The sequence below is a fragment of the Pelophylax lessonae genome, assembly GCF_965119305.1.
Source record: "Pelophylax lessonae genome assembly, chromosome: 4".
In the NCBI taxonomy this organism is placed as follows: Eukaryota; Metazoa; Chordata; class Amphibia; order Anura; family Ranidae; genus Pelophylax; species Pelophylax lessonae.
This window is the reverse complement of record NC_138771.1, coordinates 657,321,152-657,342,812: the sequence shown is the minus strand read 5'-3', so window position 1 is coordinate 657,342,812 and position 21,661 is coordinate 657,321,152. Positions and strand designations below refer to the sequence as shown.

Below are 21,661 nucleotides of genomic sequence, written 5' to 3'. Positions count from 1 at the left end.
CAGGGGGCCTGTCCAGCTCTTCTGTACACCTGGATTGGGGGGGGGGGGGTAGCATGTAGAGAAATCACTGTCCTCCTTTTTCCTCCCATAGCTGCAGGAGGAAAATGGAGGAGATTGGTTCCTCTGTATGCTGCCCCCACCACTCCTCCTATCCAGTTCACTTGTGTTCTGCTGTCTCTGGGCCCCTGTGTGCTCCCCTGGTCCCCCCCCCCCACTGTGCTCCCTCCCCTCTCCTCCCGGCTGCTGCAGGGGATGTGTCACAATAGAAAACCATGAAGGAGGTTGGGGTCGGTAAATATGTAATTTACCAGCTCCCTCCTTTTCTGAATGGACAGAGTCATAGTCAGTGACATTGTAAAAAAATAAAATAAAATGATAAAAAAATAATACAATAAAAATACCAAAAAATAAAAACTACTGACACCAGTGGGTAAACTTCCAGGATCGCAAAGGTCACACTTGCGACCGGTCTCTGGCATTCCACCACCGTGGGGAGGCCCAAAGATGGCAGGGAGGGGGCCCACTGTAGAACTTGTGAAAGGGTCCCACTGCGGGACTGTAATAAAGGGCCCCACAGCAAGAGTAAAGGGCCCCAGGATCAGTAGGAAAAGCCCCAGGCTTGAAGGGAAGGGCCCCGGCCAGGGGTCCGGGGGGCCCTTCATGGTTTCTCGCACCGGGGCTCTGAAGGTTCTAGTTACGCCTCTGGCTTCAAGCTCATTTTTCCCTTCAATTTGGTAAGAACCCACCTTTATCACAGGGTGTCACCTTCCCATTGCACATCCACTTCACCAGTTATCACGCTACTTTTGGATTGATTTTTGGTATGAGGCCATCTGAGCACAGTCAAAAATTGTGAAGCACCATCTGTCTGCATTTCTTCACGTCACCTTGGCACGGATTTATTTTTACATGATTGTTTTGTAGTTGATGCAGACATCTTCCACATTTGAAAAGACTTTCTTTTATGATTATTCGTTTTGCACACAATGACTTTGTCAGATTGAGTAATGTCACGTTTGATCATATTTTTGAAGCGCACTCTATATAATTTATAATCCCATATTATAGATTATATTCCTTTATTTATTCTATCACCTTTTTTCAGTGCTGCTTCTAATCTATTTCTTTTGATTCGCGCACCTTTCATTTCCACACCAATAGCTTCCTGCATAACTTGATTGCTGATTTGCAGAAACCTCAGTCACTCCTAGACTGCTGGAACAGGTGAATCAAAGACTGCATCAGGTGGGAAGGAAGGAATGAATCCGAAGTTTGAAAAGAATGGAGTTTGACCAGTAACCGAGTGGACAGAATTGCTGTAAGCAAACTCTGCTAGAGGAAGAAGCAAAGCCATGTCATCCTGCATGAAAGAAGAAAAACACTGAAGGTATGGCTCTAGAGTAGGGATGCACCGATCCGATATTCGGATCGGATATCGGCGCCGATATGGCCATTTTAGATGGATTGGGGGATCGGTAACATTGACCGATCCACTGGCCGATCCGGTTTTTGCTTGGTAACGGCTCAGCCATCCCTTACTAGGTGCAGTAGTAGTATGGGATGGGAGCCGCTACTTCCTGTATAGGTCCGGCTCACAGGCGGAGTGATATCAGATGCACTCCGCCTGTGAATGGAGGAGCCGTACACAAGCAGCGGCTTTGCTCTGTACTGCAGCCGCTTGCTTTATGTGTAGCTCTGGATCGGTTCCGGTATCGGCGATTTCAAAATGCCAGATATCGGTATCGCGTCCAAAAAAGTCGGAACGGTGCATCCCTACTCTAGAGTCTGGTTTGTTCATTCTGTCTGACCATTCGTTTGGGGATGATATGCTGAAGATAACCACGTCTCAATTTCAAGTGCTTTTCCAATGATCTTTCCAGAATTTGGACGTAATGTGCTAACTAAACCCCTGTTTTGACGCAAACTGTTAGACAGGTTAATTTGGTTGGTAAGCAAACTGGTTACCAAATTGAACTAGGAATTTTTATCTTTACTTGTCTCATGTACGTTGCCCTTCCATGTGTTCTTTGCTATGAAGGCCAAGTATAGGTGGAGGTCATTTTCTTTGTTGTTAATTTATACTGGTGAGTAGACATACTGGATGCCTTTGCTGTTGTACCATTGGCTGGGCGTCCATTATGCCCCCAAGTTCCTTTAGGAGGGTTGGGCCACCTCCAGCCTCACCTGCCCCCTGTCTATCCATTAGCTTGCATGTGCTTCCACTGTGAAGACTCTCATAAATTTAGTTAGGACTGCAGGGAATACAGGGTGCCGTGGAGTGGCCCTGCAGCTTACACATGCGTTTGTAAATGTGTGCTAACTAAACCCCTGTTTTGACGCAAACTGTTAGACAGGTTAATTTGGTTGGTAAGCAAACTAGTTACCAAATTGAACTGGGAATTTTTTATCTTTGTCTGTCTCAAGAGGAAGGAGCAAAGCCATGTCATCCTGCATGAAAGAAGAAAAACACAGAAGGAATTGCTCTAGAGTGTAAATACCGACATACAGCCTGCTATGTGTCAAGTAAAACGGCTGTGAAGTTGGTGTGCCAGACGGATGACCGAGGAAGCATGAGAAAACTAAACAGAGGATGATCCTTAACAAGCAGTGAGTGATGCTGTGGGACATGCAAAAAATAAAAAGTAATGAGGCAACTGTAAAGTGATTAGGGCATCTGTAAAAACGGCTGGAGGGTTTTTTTTTGCAAGTTTATTGGGGAAACACACAAACGGAAGTACTAAGTGAGGACTGAAGTGAAAGTGGATGGCCGGGCAGTGAAGGAGCTGGGGGACAGTTTGTGACCCGGGGATGACGTCATCGCCTCGGCGCCGCCTTCAGGTAAAGGGGGGCGCGGACTGCCCCAGGCAGCGCCGGGAGTGCAGCTCAGACGGCACTGAAGGGGATGCGAGGAAGGGGGGATGATGTGCGGCTGGTGGTGGGAGAAAGAAGGGGGGGAGACCTCCCAAGTACCTACAGTTTACCGGGTGCCGCTTGCCGACCCGGAAATGTCCTCATTGAGCGCAGCTCCCAGGTGCACTGGAGAATTTGGAAGTGGACATGACCAAAACCAGCCTAAGCGATCTCTGCGGCAGCCCAGAAGAGGCGGGGGGCCTGACCTTAAATAGGCAGCTCCTCCCCTCCCACAACTCCAGGCTCCGCCTTCCCATTTGCGTAGTCATGCAACATTGTACACCGATTAGATTTTTATCATTGTTTTTTTACATAAAGAAAGATTTCTTTTGGTGGTATTTAATCACCACTGTGTATTTTATTTTATGATAAATTATTGAAAAACAACCAAAATTTTTTGAAATAAGAAAACGATTTAGTTTGGTTATGTTATGAAATTTGCAAATAAATAATCGTTCATCAGTTTAGGCAAAAATGTATTCTGCTACATATTCCAAATCAGTATATATTATTTAGTCTGACCCTGTAGGAAAATTACAGGGTCTAAAAACAATGGTACTGCTTATACTGTATACCTTGAAGCATGAAATCGCCAGGACAGTACAAATGACCCCCAAATGACCCCTTTTTAGAAAGTAGAGAGTTTGAGGTATTTAGTAAGAGGCATGGCGAGTTTTATGGAGTAGTATTTTTGTCAAAATTTTTTGGAAAATGAAGAAATAAAAAATAAATAAATCACCAGTGCAGTACATTATCATATAACGGGAGTGGTGGTGATCAGGGATACTGACTGGTGACAGTATGTAAAAAAAAAAAAAATAAATATAATTTTTATTAATTTCTTTCAATTTTTTTTTTTTTATTACTTTTTTTCTTTTTTTTTTAACATTTCTTTTTAACACACTGAGACCAGAGCAATACAGTGTTACCATTGAACACTGTATTATTCTAGGGAAGTGGTCAGGATTTTTTTTTTTTTTTTTTACACATTATGTTTGCTTATACCAGTGAATTTTACTGTTATAAGCAACCATTTTTACTGAATGAAATTGATAAATTCAGTGTTTACTATTGTAATTAGCTGTGATTGGCCACAGCTAATCACATAGTACAGATGGGCTGCGATTGGCCCTGTCTGTACCATGTGATCACTGTGACCAATTACAGAGCTCATCACAATAGTACACAATGAATGGCATGAATCAAAGCCATTTATTGTGTACAATCGTCATGTGATCTGCTGTGATTGGTCACATCAATCCCATGGTACTGGCAGTGACTGGTACACTGATAAGTCATCCACCGAACACATCGGGTGACAAGTCCTGCTGCAGCGTTGCCTGTGGGATGTTCTGGGAGGACATCATATGATGACTACCAGGAATTACCAATTTCCTATACCTATAGTGATGACTAGGTGGGAACTGGTTAAAACTACAGCACACACCATTGAGGATAATTGAGCTCTTCCAAGACCCTTTTCTGTTCCAATATAACTTTGCCCCTGTGTATGAAGCCAGCCTCATAAAGACATGGTATGACCAGTTTGGTGTAAAGGAATTTGAGTGTCCTCCATAGAGCCCTGACCTCAACCCTACTGAACACCTTTGCGCTTGGAACCCTGTTGGTGAGCTGGGTCTTCTCATTTAACATCAGTACCTGACCGGACAAATGTTCTTTTGGTTGATTGGATACAAATTCCCCCAGGCACACTCCAAAATTTTCCCAGAAGAGAGCAGCCAGTTCCATATAGACACAGTGTGGAGTAACTCAAGTGTTCTGCACAGAGCCCTGACCTCAACCCTACTGAACACTAGTGATGAGCCAAACACCCCCCTGTTCGGTTCGCACCAGAACATCTCGAACAGGGGAAATGTTCTAGCGAACATACAAACACAAATCTTCATTTTAAAACCTTAAATGTAAGTGACTAATTATCACCTGGTGGCCAGGGATGCGAACTCACAGCCTCTCACTTGCTAGTCTGTTATTCTACTAGGCAGCTGAGTAACCTAAAGCCCCATACACATGATCACATGAACACATGATCACATGATCACATGATCACATGATCAGACGATCTGTCATCCGTTTTTTGTGGCATGCTAGTCTGATGTGGAAAGTGAAGAGGTTATTTTCATACAAATTTTCCCGTACGACAGAATTCTACTTCAGAAGTGATGTCATGTGCTGGATTGTTTTGTATGTGTTCTTTCATCTCTGAGCATGCCTAGTCTTGCTCTTAAGATTTTTTTCCGTCGAAATCTGTACTAATGAGACGAAAATCGGACGTTGTTTTGACGGACGACAAAAATTATATAGCCTGCACATCAGGATTTTGTCGACCGAAAAGTCGGAGTCGGCTGTCGAAAGCACCATACATACTAACAATCCGAAAATCGGCAGACGAAATTTCCATTCAGATTTTCTTATCGTGTGTACGGGCCTTTAGGCTCTCTCTGCCTAACAATTCTCTCTAATTAAAATACATAATTATTACTACTCACCTGCTGGCCTGGGGAATCAAACTCACAGCCTCTTGTTTGCCAGCTCATTATTCTACCAGTTAAGCCACCAAGCCAGCTGATTAATGTGCCACTCTCTCTGGCTAACTAACGTATATCTGAGTTTGACAGCTCTTTTATAGGGCTCTGACATCAGTGAATAAATTACTGACATCAGTCAGCAATTTATTTACTGCACCTGAGAGTGCATTGTGGGGCGGCTTGTGTCACTATAAAAGAACTGTCAAAATCAAACCAGCTCAGAGCGCGGGAAGCGTACAGGGAAGCATGAGCTTCTTTTTTTTTTCTATTTTTCGGGCGGACGGGGCGACTGATCATCGGGGACAGTATTTTCTTATTTTTTAATAAAAGACCTTTCCAAAACTGGCTTTTGTCATTATTTTTTTTGTACACTTTTTTGGTGAATAGGTAGGGGTACCATGTACCCGATATCCATTCACATGGGGGGGGGGGGCGGGATCTGGGGGTCCTCTTGTTAAAAGGGGCTTCCAGATTCCGATAAGCCCCCCCTGCAGACCCCCACAACCACAGCCCAGGGTTGTGGGGAAGAGACCCCTGTCCCCATCAACATGGGGGCAAGGTGCTTTGGGGTGGGAGGCAGAGCCCCCCCAAAACACCCACCGCCCCATGTTAAGGGCATGTGGCCTTGTATGGTTCAGGAGGGGGCGCTCGCTCGCCCCACCCCCATCCTGGCCAGCCAGGCTGTGTGCTCGGATAAGAGTCTGTTATCGTTTTTTAGGGGGAACCCCACGCCGATTTTTTAAAAAATTTTGGCGTGACCCGAGGGGCCTGGTATCGCCGTTTTTTTTCAGCAATACTGACATAAACTGAAATGCCTATATATATACATATATAACTTTGTGGTATACACTGCACTACCTGATCTCAACAAACTGTAAGAAGCAAAAATCTCTCTCCCTGCTATTATTAATTATAAAATTCCACTAAATCTCCCGCTGGCCAAGAGATTCAATCTCACAACCATCACAATTGCAGGTATGGTACTCTACCAGCTACGCCACTGTCAATAACTCTTTTTGAGTTCTAACTAACTAACTCCTATCTCACCCTGCACACAGTGAATGAGATAAAAGTTAGGGAAAGGAAGTCTAGCTAAGCAGGCTTGGTGGTGTAGGTGATAGAATACCAAGCTTGCAATGAAAGAGCTGTGAGATCAATTCCCCCAGCCAGTAATTTATTTATTGGAATTCAGAGGTCAGAGAGTCCATGATAATGCAGGAACTCAAAGTTCCCGCGAAGAAGCCCATTTGTTTGTCATTCTACGAACGATCGAACAGGCAATGTTCGAGTCGAACTTACGTTCAACTCGAACTCGAAGCTCATCCCCACTGAACACCTTTGTGATGAATTGGAAAACTGATTGTGAGCCATGTCTTCTCATCCAACATCAGAACCTGGGTTCACTAATGGGTAGAAATCCCCACAGACACCCTCCACAATCTTGAGTAAGGTCTTCCCAACTTCCCAGAAGAGAGAAAGATGTTATAGCTACAAAGGAGGGCAACTCTATGATAATGTTCATGATAGGATTTCCAACTCTAACGGGATGTCAGGTCTAAGTCATATTATATACACTGCTCAAAAAAATTAAAGGGACACTTTTTAATCAGAGTACAGCATCAAGTCAATTAACCAACTCCTGGGATATTGATCTCATCAGTTAAGTAGCAGAGGGAGTTATTAATCATTTTCAGCTGCTTTGGTGTTAATCGATGGGAAACAATGAGACAACCTCCAAAACAGGAATGGTTTTACAAGTGGAGGCGACTGACATTTTTTTCCCTACTATTTTTCACTAGTTTGCCTTTGGCTAGGGGCAGTGTCACTACTGGTAGCATGTACCTGGACCCTATAGAGGTTGAACAGGCAGTCTAACTTCTCCAGGATAGCACATCAGCACGTGCCATTGCCAGAAGGTTTACTGTGTCTCCCAGCACAGTCTCATGAGCATGGAGGAGATTCCAGGAGATGGGAAGTTACTCTAGGAGAGCTGGACAGGGCCGTAGAGGGTCCTTAACCCATCAGCAGGACTGCTATCTGCTCCTTTGTGCAAGGAGGAACAGGATGAGCACTGCCAGAGCCCTACAAAATTACCTCTAGCAGGCCACTGGTGTGAATGTCTCTGACTAAACAATCAGAAACAGACTTCATGAGGATGTCCTCTAGTGGGCCCTGTGCTCCCTGCCCAACACTGTGGAGCTCAATTGGCATTTGCCATTGAACACCAGAATTGGCAGGTCCACCACTGTGTTCTTTGCTTTTCACAGATGAGAGCAGGTTCACCCTGAGCACATGTGACAGACGTGAAAGGGTCTGGAGAAGGTTATGCTGCCTGTACCATTGTTCAGCATGACAGGTTTGGTGGTGGGTCAGTGATGTAAGGGGAGGCATATCCACGGAGGGACACACAGACCTCTACAGGCTAGACAATGACACCCTGACTGCATTAGGTATCAGGATGAAATCCTTGGACCCATTGTCAGACCCTACACTGGTGCAATTGGTCCTGAGTGCCTCCTGGTGTACGACAATGCCCGGCCTCATGTGGCGAGAGTATGCAGTCAGTTCCTGGAGGATGAAGGAATTGATACCATTGAATGGCCCCCACGCTCGCCTGACCTAACTACAATAACACTGCTGTGACATTATGTTTCGGTCTATCTGATGCCGCCAGGTTGCACCTCAGTCTGTTCAGGAGCTCAGTGATGCCCTGGTTCACATCTGGGAGGAAATACCCCAGGACACCATCCGTCGTCTCATTAGGAGCATGCCCTATGTTGTCAGGCATGCATACAAGCATGTGGGGGCCATACAAATTACCGAATAACATTTTGAGTTGCTGCAATGAAATGTCAGCAAAATGGACTAGCCTGCTGCATAATTTTTTACTTTGATTTTCGGGGTGTCTTTGAATTCAGCCCTCTGTAGGGTGGGAATTTTCCTTTCAATCAAACGATGTGGCATTCTTTCCTTCCTAACACATTACCCAGTCCATACCAGTATAGATCCTACTAAATTATCCAGTCCGTACCAGTATAGATCCTAACACATTGCCCTGTCCATATCAGTATAGATCCTAACACATTACCCAGTCCATACCAGTATAGATCCTAACACATTACCCAGTCCATACCAGTATAGATCCTAACACATTACCCAGTCCATACCAGTATAGATCCTAACAAATTACCCAGTCCATACCAGTATAGCTCCTAACACATTGCCCTGTCCATATCAGTATAGATCCTAACACATTATCCAGTTCATACCAGTATAGATCCTAACACATTACCCAGTCCATACCAGTATAGATCCTAACACATTACCCAGTCCATACCAGTATAGATCCTAACACATTACCCAGTCCATACCAGTATAGATCCTAACCAATTACCCAGTCCATACCAGTATAGCTCCTAACACATTGCCCTGTCCATATCAGTATAGATCCTAACACATTATCCAGTTCATACCAGTATAGATCCTAACACATTACCCAGTCCATACCAGTATAGATCCTAACACATTACCCAGTCCATACCAGTATAGATCCTAACACATTACCCAGTCCATACCAGTGTAGATCCTAACACATTACCCAGTCCATACCAGTATAGATCCTAACACATTACCCAGTCCATACCAGTATAGATCCTAACACATTACCCAGTCCATACCAGTATAAATCATAACACATTACCTAGTCCATACCAGTATAGATCCTAACGCATTAACCAGTACATACCAGTATAGATCCTAACAAATTACCCAGTCCGTACCAGTATAGCTCCTAACACATTGCCCTGTCCATATCAGTATAGATCCTAACACATTATCCAGTTCATACCAGTATAGATCCCAACACATTACCAAGTCCTAACCAGTATAGATATAAACCTTGGGATTTTTCTCCATTGAGATCTGATGTGTTTTCAAAGTGCTCCTTTCATTTTTTATGAGCAGTGTATATACCAGTTTTAAAAAATTGAAAATAATATTTTTAAGCATTTAGGTAATCTAAACAAGAACATTCTACAATCAGGGGATGGTTTAGATATATATTTTGTTTCCTGGGGTTCTTCCTAAAGAAATCTTATTTAACATTGTCTCCTCTCTATTTTTTTTATGTGTATTCTGCCCTCCAGCGGTTGGCCAGATGGCGATTGATCCTAGCGGCCCTCCTGACATCCATGGTCCTTGTATTCATCATTCAGTTCCTCAGGAAGGAAGAGCCCCGTCTAGAGCTGCAAGAGATCCTGGACCATATCGTAGCCAAAAACAGCCCTGCCCCAGTCCTCCGCCGTTCAGTGTTTTTGTACCACCGCGAGAATGACTTTTACTTGGATCTGTCTGAGTACTCTCAGAAGTACCCGGCCCTTCAGGAGTACCGCTGCCGAACCTTTATAGATCTCTCCGGATATTGCCGGACACTGGATCCTCTGATCATCTTGGCAGTAAAATCTCATCCAGCGTCCCCTGGGAAGAGAATCATCTTACGTTACACCTGGGCTCAGGAGAGGAGGATTCTGGGATACAGGTTGCTCCCCGTGTTTCTCCTCGCCAATTCTGGCCATCGGGAGGAGATGGAAAGATTGGTGGAGGAAGCCTCGTTTTATGGTGACATTATATTGTGGGACTTCATGGAGAGCCACCATAACTTATCCCTGAAGGAACATTGCTTTCTGGAGTGGCTGCATTACCGCTGTCCGGAGGCCAAGTACATACTCAAAGGTAAAACCTGGTCCCACAATTAAAAAGTTGGGTGGAATTTTTCGGGTAGCTGAAATTGTAGCTGAAGACATCAGGGTCAGACAGGCTCCCTGCCATACTTTGTCAGAGTTTAGTACTCCTGTTGAATTCTCAGTGAAGACAAAAAAAATTGGATCTCTGTTTTAGTTACCTTAACCACTTACGGACCGCCCACCGCAGTTTTACGTCGGTACTTTGACGTTATATACCACGGTTATGGCAACAGATAGCTACCACAACCCCGGTATTTTTTTAAACAGCGGGCGGTCTGCTTTAACATAAGGGTTGTCCCAGTGGCGGATTTGCCACAAGATCATCTTTATGGGCGGCCGGAGAGGTGTTCCACCCCACCACCTCCCGCCGCTTCCCGGTCATTTTCCCCACTTACCGGAGCTGTCGGTAGCAGGGAAAACGATCCAGTCCACTCTCCTCTTAGGCAGGAAGTCGAGTGAGGGTAAGATGATCCCCACTCCACTCTATGGCTTTCGAAGACCGGAGCGATGTCATACGTCGCTTCCACTCAGCGGCCTTAAAAAACCCAGTTTTTTGCTTTTTAGTGTAGTTGTGAGATGTGAGGTCTTTTTGACCCCAGATCTCACATTAAAGAGGACCTGTCCTGCTTATTTCTATTACAGGGGATGTTTACATTGCTTGTAATTGGAATAAAAGTGATCAAAAAAGTTTTTTTTTCCATAGGACAGATTAAAAATGAAAAATAAAAGGTAAAATAAATAGGGAAAAAAAAAATTAAAGCACCCCGTCCCTGTTAGCTCGCACGCAGAAGCGAACGCATACGCAAGTCGAGCCCACATATGTAAACGGTGTTAAAACCACACATGTGAGGTATCGCCACGATCGTTAGAGCGAGAGCCTAGACCTCCTCTGTAACTCTAAACTGGTAACCTGTAGAAGTTTTTTTAAAGTGTCACCTATGGAGATTATTAAGTTCCAATGTTTGTCGCCATTCAACGAGCGTGCGCAATGTTTAAGCATGACATGTTGGGTATCTATTTACTCGGCCTTAACATTGTCTTTCACATTATGAAAAAAAATTGGTCAAACTTTACTGTTTTCTTATTTTTTTATTAAAAAAAAGTTTATTTTTTCCCCCAAAAAATTGCGTTTGTAAGACCGCTGCGTAAATACGGTGTGATAAAAAAAAAAATATTGCAATAATCTTCATTTTATTCTCTAGGGTATCTGCTAAAGACAAAATATATAATGTTTGGGGGTTGTAAGTAATTTTCAAGCAAAAAAAAAAAGATTTTAACTTGTAAACAACAAGTGTCAGAAATAGGCCCGGCCCGGTCTGGATGCAGGCAGTCGGGGGTCAAGGACCAACCAATTACATGTGATCACTGCAAGAGCGACTGCAATAGGCTGCAGGATCCAGCAGCCTCCCATTGCTTTCCATAGAGCGGCTTCAGCCAGCTAATCACCAGGAATTCCCGCTGGGGATCTCACATGTAAACAGGTGTGAATGCCCTCCTAATGAAATGCTAAAAAGGTAACAAACAAAACTAAAAAAATAAATAAATAAATAAATATATAAATAAAGAATTACAAGTATAAGTGGCTAGAAAAAAAATCAGCAATCGATCAGGAGGAATGGGGGAAGAAGGAATTACAGTATCTCACAAAAGTGAGTACACCCCTCAAATTTCTGTAAATATTTTATAATATCTTTTCATGTGACAACACTGAAGAAACACACACACATATTCGTCAGCACACCAAGGATCTTGCACAGCAGTCCGAATAATTTTTTTATTGCAAAAGGATCACATCCTATCCTGATGTGATCCTTTTGCAATAAAAAGTTTATTCAGAACCAAGATAAACTTATTTGGTTCAGATGGTGTCAAGCGTGTGTGAGTGCAACCAGGTGAGGAGTACAAAGATAAGTGTGTCTTGCCTACATTCAAGCATGGTGGTGGGAGTGTCATGGTCTGGGGCTGCATGAGTGCTGCTGGCACTGGGGAGCTACAGTTCATTGAGGGAACCATGAATACCAACATGTACTGTGACATACTGAAGCAGAGCATGACCCCCCCTTTCAGAGACTGGGCCACAGAGCAGAATTCCAACATGATAACGACCCCAAACACACCTCCAAGACAACCACTGCCTTGCTAAAGAAGCTGAGGGTAAAGGTGATGGACTGGCCAAGCATGTCTCCAGACCTAAACCCCATTGAACATCTGTGTGGCATCCTCAAATGGAAGGTGGAGGAGCGCAAGGTCTCTAACATCCACCAGCTCTGTGATGCATTCATGGAGGAGTGGAAGAGGACTCCAGTGACAACCTGTGAAGCTCTGGTGAACTCCATGCCTAAGAGGGTTAAGGCAGTGCTGGAAAATAATGGTGGACACACAAAATATTGACACTTTGGGCCCAATTTGGACATTATCACTTAGGGGTGTACTCACTTTTGTTGCCAGCGGTTTAGACATTAATGGCTGTGTGTGGAGTTATTTTGAGGGGACAGCAAATTTACACTGTTATACAAGCTGTACACTCACTACTTTACATTGTAGCAAAGTGTCATTTCTTCAGTGTTGTCACATGAAAAGATAGAATAAAATATTTACAAAAACGTGAGGGTGTACTTACTTTTGTGAGATACTGTATATATGATTGATAAAGACAAACTACAGAATAATTAAAGGGTCAAACAGGTTACATTTTTATTTCATTTTTGTTTACCTGTCATGTTGCTTCAACTGTCATGATATGCAGATCAAAGCTCATCTCTCACCTTTGATTTGCAGATGAATAAAACAGAGCACCTGAAACAATGTTACTTTGTATCTCTCTATCTCCCGTCTAAACAATGTTTATAAACAATGTTACTTTGTATCTCTCTATCTCCCATCTGATCAATGTTTATAAACAATGTTACTTTGTATCTCTCTATCTCCTGTATGATCAATGTTTATAAACAATGTTACTTTGTATCTCTCTATCTCCCGTCTGATCAATGTTTATAAACAATGTTACTTTGTATCTCTCTATCTCCCGTCTAAACAATGTTTATAAACAATGTTACTTTGTATCTCTCTATCTCCCGTCTGATCAATGTTTATAAACAATGTTACTTTGTATCTCTCTATCTCCCGTCTGATCAATGTTTATAAACAATGTTACTATGTATCTCTCTATCTCCTGTCTGATCAATGTTTATAAACAATGTTACTTTGTATCTCTCTATCTCCCGTCTGATCAATGTTTATAAACAATGTTACTTTGTATCTCTCTATCTCCCACCTGATCAATGTTTATAAACAATGTTACTTTGTATCTCTCTATCACCTGTCTGATCAATGTTTATAAACAATGTTACTTTGTATCTCTCTATCTCCCGTCTGATCAATGTTTGTTTATAAACATTGTTACTTTGTATCTCTCTATCTCCCGTCTGATCAATGTTTATAAACAATGTTACTTTGTATCTCTCTATCTCCCGTCTGATCAATGTTTATAAACAATGTTACTTTGTATCTCTCTATCTCCTGTCTGATCAATGTTTATAAACAATGTTACTTTGTATCTCTCTATCTCCTGTCTGATCAATGTTTATAAACAATGTTAATTTGTATCTCTCTATCACCTGTCTGATCACTGTTTATAAACAATGTTACTTTGTATCTCTCTATCTCCCACTGATCACTGTTTATAAACAATGTTACTTTGTATCTCTCTATCTCCCGTCTGATCAATGTTTATAAACAATGTTACTTTGTATCTCTCTCTCACCTGTCTGATCAATGTTTATAAACAATGTTACTTTGTATCTCTCTCTCACCTGTCTGATCAATGTTTATAAACAATGTTACTTTGTATCTCTCTATCTCCCACTGATCAATTTTTATAAACAATGTTACTTTGTATCTCTCTATCTCCTGTCTGATCAATGTTTATAAACAATGTTAATTTGTATCTCTCTATCACCTATCTGATCACTGTTTATAAAAAAATGTTACTTTGTATCTCTCTATCTCCCACTGATCAATGTTTATAAACAATGTTACTTTGTATCTCTCTATCTCCTGTCTGATCAATGTTTATAAACAATGTTAATTTGTATCTCTCTATCACCTATCTGATCACTGTTTATAAACAATGTTACTTTGTATCTCTCTATCTCCCACTGATCAATGTTTATAAACAATGTTACTTTGTATCTCTCTATCTCCTGTCTGATCAATGTTTATAAACAATGTTACTTTGTATCTCTCTATCTCCCACTGATCAATGTTTATAAACAATGTTACTTTGTATCTCTCTATCTCCCACTGATCAATGTTTATAAACAATGTTACTTTGTATCTCTCTATCTCCCGTCTGATCAATGTTTATAAACAATGTTACTTTGTATCTCTCTATCACCTGTCTGATCAATGTTTATAAACAATGTTACTTTGTATCTCTCTATCTCCCGTCTGATCAATGTTTATAAATATTGTTACTTTGTATCTCTCTATCTCCTGTCTGATCAAGGTTTATAAACAATGTTACTTTGTATCTCTCTATCTCCCGTCTGATCAATGTTTATAAACAATGTTACTTTGTATCTCTCTATCTCCTGTCTGATCAATGTTTATAAACAATGTTACTTTGTATCTCTCGATCTCCTGTCTGATCAATGTTTATAAACAATGTTACTTTGTATCTCTTTATCTCCTGTCTGATCAATATTTATAAACAATGTTACTTTGTATCTCTCTATCTTCTGTCTGATCAATGTTTATAAACAATGTTACTTTGTATCTCTATCTCCCGTCTGATCAATGTTTATAAACAATGTTATTTTGTATCTCTCTATCTCCTGTATGATCAATGTTTATAAACAATGCTACTTTGTATCTCTCTATCTCCTGTCTGATCAATGTTTATAAACAATGTTACTTTGTATCTCTTTATCTCCTGTCTGATCAATGTTTATACACAATGTTACTTTGTATCTCTCTATTTCCCGTCTGATCAATGTTTATAAACAATGTTACTTTGTATCTCTCTATCTCCTGTATGATCAATGTTTATAAACAATGTTACTTTGTATCTCTCTATCTCCTGTCTGATCAATGTTTATAAACAATGTTACTTTGTATCTCTCTATCTCCTGTCTGATCAATGTTTATAAACAATGTTATTTTGTATCTCTTTATCTCCTGTCTGATCAATATTTATAAACAATGTTATTTTGTATCTCTCTATCTCCTGTATGATCAATGTTTATAAACAATGTTACTTTGTATCTCTCTATCTCCTGTATGATCAAAGTTTTTTAGGCATGTGAAACCTACCCAGTTTCCCCAACTAGTTAAAATATTTTGTCAACTTTTTTTTAGTTATGTCCAAAAAGAAACAAATAGACAACAGCATAAATTTAAATTCCCAGTCAATCCGGAAAGTATTCACAGCGCTTCACTTTTTTCACATTTTTGTTGTGTTACAGCTTTATTCCAAAACGGATTGCATTCATTATTATTCTTAACATTCTACAAACAATCCCCCATAATGACAATTGGAAAAGACGTTTGTTTGAAATCTCTGCAAATTTAAAAAAAAAATAAAAAGCGAAACAAATCCCATGTACATAAGTATTCACACCCTTTGCCGTGACACTCAAAATTGAGCTCAGGTATCCTGATTCCGCAGATCATCCCTGAGATGTTTCTACAACTTGATTGGAGTCCCCCTGTGGTAAACTCAGTTGATTGGACATGATTTGGAAAGGCACACACCTGTCTATATAAGGTCTCACAGTTACCAGGGCTTTTCAGAGCACAAACCAAGCCATGAAGTCCAAGGAATTCTCTGTAGATCTCCAAGACAGAATTGTATGGAGGCACAGATCTGGGACAGGGTACAGAAAAAGTTCTGCAGCATTGAGCACAGTGGCCTTCTCCACCCGTAAATGGGAGAAGTTTGGAAACACCAGGACTCTTGCTAGAGTGGGGCCGCTCGGCCAAACTAAGTATTTTGGGGGAGAAGGGCCTTAGTCAGGGAGGTGACCAAGAATCCAATAGTCAATCTGACACAGCTCCAGCATTTCTCTGTGGAGAGAGGAGAACCTTCCAGAAGAACAATCATCTCTGCAGCACTCCACCAACCAGGCCTATATGGTAGAGTGGCCAGGCGGAAGCCACTCCTTAGGATAAGGCACATAGCAGCCTGCCTAGAGTTTGCCAAAAGGCACCTGAAGGTTTCTCAGACCATGAGAAACAAAATTCTGTGGTCTGATGAAACAAAAATTGATCTTTTTGCCCTGAATGGCAAGCGTCATGTTTGGAAAAAACCAGGCACCGCTCATCACCTGGCCAATACCATTCCTACAGTGAAGCATGGTGGTGGCAGCATCATGCTGTGGGGATGTTTTCAGTGCCAGGAACTGGGAGACTAGTCAGGATGGAGGGAAAGATGAATGCAGAAATGTACAGAGACATCCTTGACAAAAACCTCCTCCAGAGCGCTCTGGACCTCAGACTGGGGTGAAGGTTCATCTTCTGGCCACTGATGAGGTGGCACTGATTACCACTGATAAGCTGAACTTAGAGGGCTGCACTGATAAGGCACCACTGATGGGCACTGATATGATGCACTGATATGCTGCATTAATGGACAATGATAGGCTGCACTGTTTGCCACTGATGGGTTGGAATTTTTATGCTGCACTGATGAGACTGCACTGATATACTGCACTGATGAGGCTGCACTGATGGGCAGTAATGAGGCTGCACTGATGGGCAATGATAAGGCTTCAATGATGGGCACTGATGAGGCTGAACTTATGGGAACTGATGAGGCTCTACTGATGGGCACTGATAGACTGTGGTTGTGGTCTGTGGTTTACAGATGACAGGGCGGGTCATAAACAGGAAGGGGTGTGGCCTTTACAGGAAGGGGTGGGTCATATTTAAATTAGGGGGTGCACAAGTTTAGTGAGACCTAGGGCAGCACAAAACCTAAACACACCACTGCTTGGAGCACCATACTCAAAAAGACTAGAGGCTATAATTGGTGCCAAAAGTGCTTCACCAAAGTATCGGGAAAGGGTGTGAATACTTATGTACATGGGAATTTTTTCGTTTTTTATTTTTAAAAAATTTACAAATATTTCAAACAAACTTCTTTCGCATTGTCATTATGGGGGGTTGTTTGTAGAATTTTGAGGAAATTAATGAATTTAATCCATTTTGGAATAAATCTGTAACATAACAAAATGTGGAAAAAGTGAAGTGCTGTGAATACTTTCCGGGTTCACTGAATGTAAGGGCTGGTGGGCTGCCTTCATCCATTGGTGATCATAAGCTAGTTAATTGAGAATTTAGATGTGCGACCAGCATGAACTAAACAATTCTTTTCATCTCTACCCAAATGTTTCCTCCGTGACAGCTGACGATGATGAGTTTGTGAACCCCCACTCTCTGGTCTCCTACATCTCCACCTCCGTAAAGAAGTTTCCTCTCCAAGTCCATGGATTCTGCCAGCCTCGGTGCCCAGTGGATCACTGGGGTAAATACGGCATTCCCTTCAGTGTCTTCCCGTATGAGTTCTACCCCCCATTCGTATCTGGCGGAGGATTCCTCTTCTCCGCAGAGTTGGTCCCCTCACTCCTCGTAGCCTCTTTGACCATCCCCGTCTTCCCCCTGGATGATGTGTACTTCGGTCTACTGGCTCTAGCTGCCAACATCTCCTTCCACCACGAACTTCGCTTTCGTACCTTTGGGCTGAAGTCCACCAAGATTTGCCGCTTCCGGGATGTCGTGGTGGTCCATGGTTTATCAAGACGTCAGCTGATGGAAATCTGGGACGCCCTTCCTTACACCTCTCCGTGTCCGCCCAGCAATAAGGAGAAGCTAGAGTATGATTATATAGTCAAAAAAGTACAAGAAAGTGACAGCAGAAAGACAGTCGCCCGCTAGATCTGACTTCATAGACTTATGGTAGTGTTGAGGTGGACCTGTCATTAAATATATTTTTCATGTGAAATCCATACATACTAAGGCTTTCAGGCATGTATTACCTCTTACAGAGTTCAAAGTACTTTCCTCTCCAGAAGGATGGAGCCGCCCTTGTTCAGGCATCATCCTGAGTCACCATCTACTTCCTGGAATGAGGTGTTCACAAACATCTGACACAGACCACCTTCTGACTTGCTACAACAACTGCAATGTTGCAGTCTGATCACTAGAGAGAAGACTGAGGAAATGCTTCCTCCTGCCTGCAGCAGACTGATAACAAGATACCAGCTCGGGCTAAGTCACCAGACCAGAACATAAGAGTGGCTTTTTAATAGGAGTGAGACCATTGCTGTATATCATGATATGTCAGGAATTTTTTCATGCTAACTTATGTTACTGACAGATACACTTTAGAGACCCAGTAACCCCAGGAAAATATTTGTCTGCAATGTCTGGTACAGGGAAATTGATACAGTGGATATATTTTATTTTATTTTTATTTTGCTTTCTATATATCTCCTATCATTATTGACTCCATCTAGTGGCCACAATGTGGTATTTTTTTTTATTGAGCTATTTCAGGAAAATACCATATTATGGCCACTAGATCGAGCTCGTGATTCTAAATGCATAGTGCCAATGTAGAAATACACTGCTAAAAAAATTAAAGGAATACTTTTGATTCAGAGTATAGCATCAGGTCAGTTAAATTCCTGAAATATTGATCTGGTCAGTTAAAGCGGAGTTCCGGGCACATAAATGATTTTTTGCTGAACATACCCCCGGGACAGTCAGGGCTAGCACATTCCACAATGGCTAGCCTCTGATCTGTCCCGGGTTCGCACTTACCTTTTAGAAGAAATACTTACTTAGAAAATTTCTTCCACAGCGTTTCCATCTCTGTTGTGGGCAGCTGAAGCAGGCGCGGTCCTCTTCTCTGTCTTCTTCCGCTTCTTCGTGTCCCAGAATGCACTGCACCGGCCCCTCTCATCACTTCCGGTGCGGCGCTGCATTCCTAAACAGCTTCTGGGCATGCCCAGAAGCTGTTTAGCAGGGGAATGCGGCGTCGCCCGGAAATGACGAGCGGGGCCGGTGCCGTCGCATTGATTCCTGGGAGCTATGACGTTTAGCTCCCAGGAATCATCGCGAGGCAGGAAGTGACGGGGTGAGCCGCGGCTCCGAGGGAGGAAGCAGTCATAGGTGAGTATTTACGATCTTCAATAAAAAGGTGAGTAAACAAAAAAAATAAAAATAACTATCCAATTCCTTTTCAGGTGAGCTCTACCTAGCGGAGGGGCACAAAAAAAAAAATAGTTTTTGTGCCCGGAACTCCGCTTTAAGTAGCAGAGGGGGTTGTTAATTAGTTTCAACTGCTTTGGTATTAATGCAATTAACAACAGGTGCACTAGATGGGCAACAATGAGACAACCTCTAAAACAGAAATGGTTTTACAGGTGGATGCCAGTAACATTATTTTCCCCTACTCCTCTTTTCTGACTGTTTTTCACTAGTTTGGCGTTTGGCTAGGGTCAGTGTCACTACTGGTAGCATGAGGCGATACCTGGACCCTCAAACAAAAGAAGAAAAGACTGCGCTAGCCAGCAAACAAACTAAGAAACTGTCATATGAATACAAGAGCTTCTAACAAACTATAACAAGGCAGCCAGCACAACAGATAACCAATCTGGAGAAAAAATGCAAAGATAAAGTGCAGCGCCAATAAACATTTAGGATGATGCTAACATGATTTAACAGTCCTGGTATAAATAAGTCTCTGGTGAAGATTAAATGGTGATGATAGGAAGCCGCTCCCCACTGCAAGAGGATATTCCACCACCGTGTCATAAAACAAGATAGGTACCCTTACCAGCAGCCGTGGACCCTCAACTTAATGATGGGTCAATCAAGCATATGAGACAGGGATCAGCTCAAGGAATCTTCACCACCCAGAAGAATTTCATACCGGACCAGATGTAAAGGATCGTATGTACGAAATAATCCCCAGTTCCTCCACAAACAGATCATGCAAGGGCAAAAAGGGAATCCAATGGTGCAGTACGTTCCAAAAAAATAGCGTTTATTGAATAAAAAACAGGTACTCACATATCGTATAATGAAAAACAGCATGTGTACAGAGATGGCCGCGGCAATAGCGTGCTTGCGTCATGCGTGCCTGATACGTTTCGTCATCGTAGACGTTGTCAAAGGCGATACCTGGACCCTATAGAGGTTGCGCAGGCAGTTCAACTCCTCCAGGATGGCACATCAATACATACCATTGCCAGAAGGTTTGCTGTGTCTCCCAGCACAGTCTCAAGAGCATGGAGGAGATTCCAGGAGATAAGCAGTTGCTCTAGGAGCTGTAGAAAGTCCTTAACCCATCAGCAGGACCGGTATCTGCTCCTTTGTGCAAGGAGGAACAGGATGAATACTGCCAGAGCCCTACAGGCCACTGGTGTGAATGTCTCCGACCAAACAATCGGAAACAGACTTCATGAGGGTGGCCTCAGGGCCCGACATCCTCTAGTGGGCCCTGTGCTCACTGTCTGGCACCATGGGGTTCAAATGGCATTTGCCATTGAACACCAGAATTGGCAGGTCCACTACTGGCGCCCTGTGCTTTTCGCAGATGAGAGCAGGTTCACCCTGAGCACATGTGAAGGAGGTGAAAGGGTCTGGAGAAGCAGCGGAGAACATTATGCTGCCAGTAACAACATTCAGCATTACCGGTTTGGTGGTGGGTCAGTGATGGCCTGGAGAGGCATATCCATGGAAGAACGCACAGACCTCTAAATGCTTGACAATAGCACCCTGACTGCCATTAGGCATAAGGATGAAATAGTTGGACCCATTGTCAGACCCTACACTGGTGCAGTGAGTCCTGAGTTCCTGCTGGTGTACGACAATGCCCGGCCTCATGTGGCGAGAGTATGCAGCCAGTTCCTGGAGGATGAAGGAACTGATACCATTGAATGGCCTCCATGCTCACCTCACCTAAATCCAATAGAACACCTCTGGGACATTATGTTTCAGTCCATCTGATGCTGCCAGGTTGTACCTCAGTCTGTTCAGGAGCTCAGTGATGCCCTGGTCCAGATCTGGGAGGAAATACCCCAAGACACCATCCGTTGTCTCATTAGGAGCATGCCCCGACATTGTCAGGCATGCATACAAAAATATGTTGGCCATACAAATTACTGAGTACCATTTTGAGTTGCTGCAATGAAATTTCAGCAAAATGGACTAGCCTGCTGCATAATTTTTCACTTTGATTTTCAGAGTGTCTTTGAATTCAGCCCTCTGTAGGGTGGTAATTTTCATTTCCATCAAACCATGTAGCACCCTTTAATTCCTAACACATTACCCAGTCCATACCAGTATAGATCCTAACACATTACCCAGTCCATACCAGTATAGATCCTAACACATTACCCAGTCCATACCAGTATAGATCCTAACATATTACCCAGTCCATACCAGTATAGATCC

At 42.7% G+C, this 21,661-nt stretch overlaps 1 protein-coding gene across 1 annotated transcript in view; it reads left to right on the top strand.

Annotated features, from left to right (window-relative positions):
• Positions 1-21,661, top strand: part of LOC309553058 (uncharacterized protein) — a gene marked incomplete at both ends in the record, with an annotated part of 124,735 nt that overhangs the window by 84,542 nt on the left and 18,532 nt on the right. The window contains 2 exons of the mRNA XM_082253956.1: positions 9,602-10,187; positions 17,604-18,094. Of these exons, the coding sequence (XP_082110082.1) occupies positions 9,602-10,187; positions 17,604-18,094 (1,077 nt within the window). The remainder of the gene's footprint in view (positions 1-9,601; positions 10,188-17,603; positions 18,095-21,661) is intronic.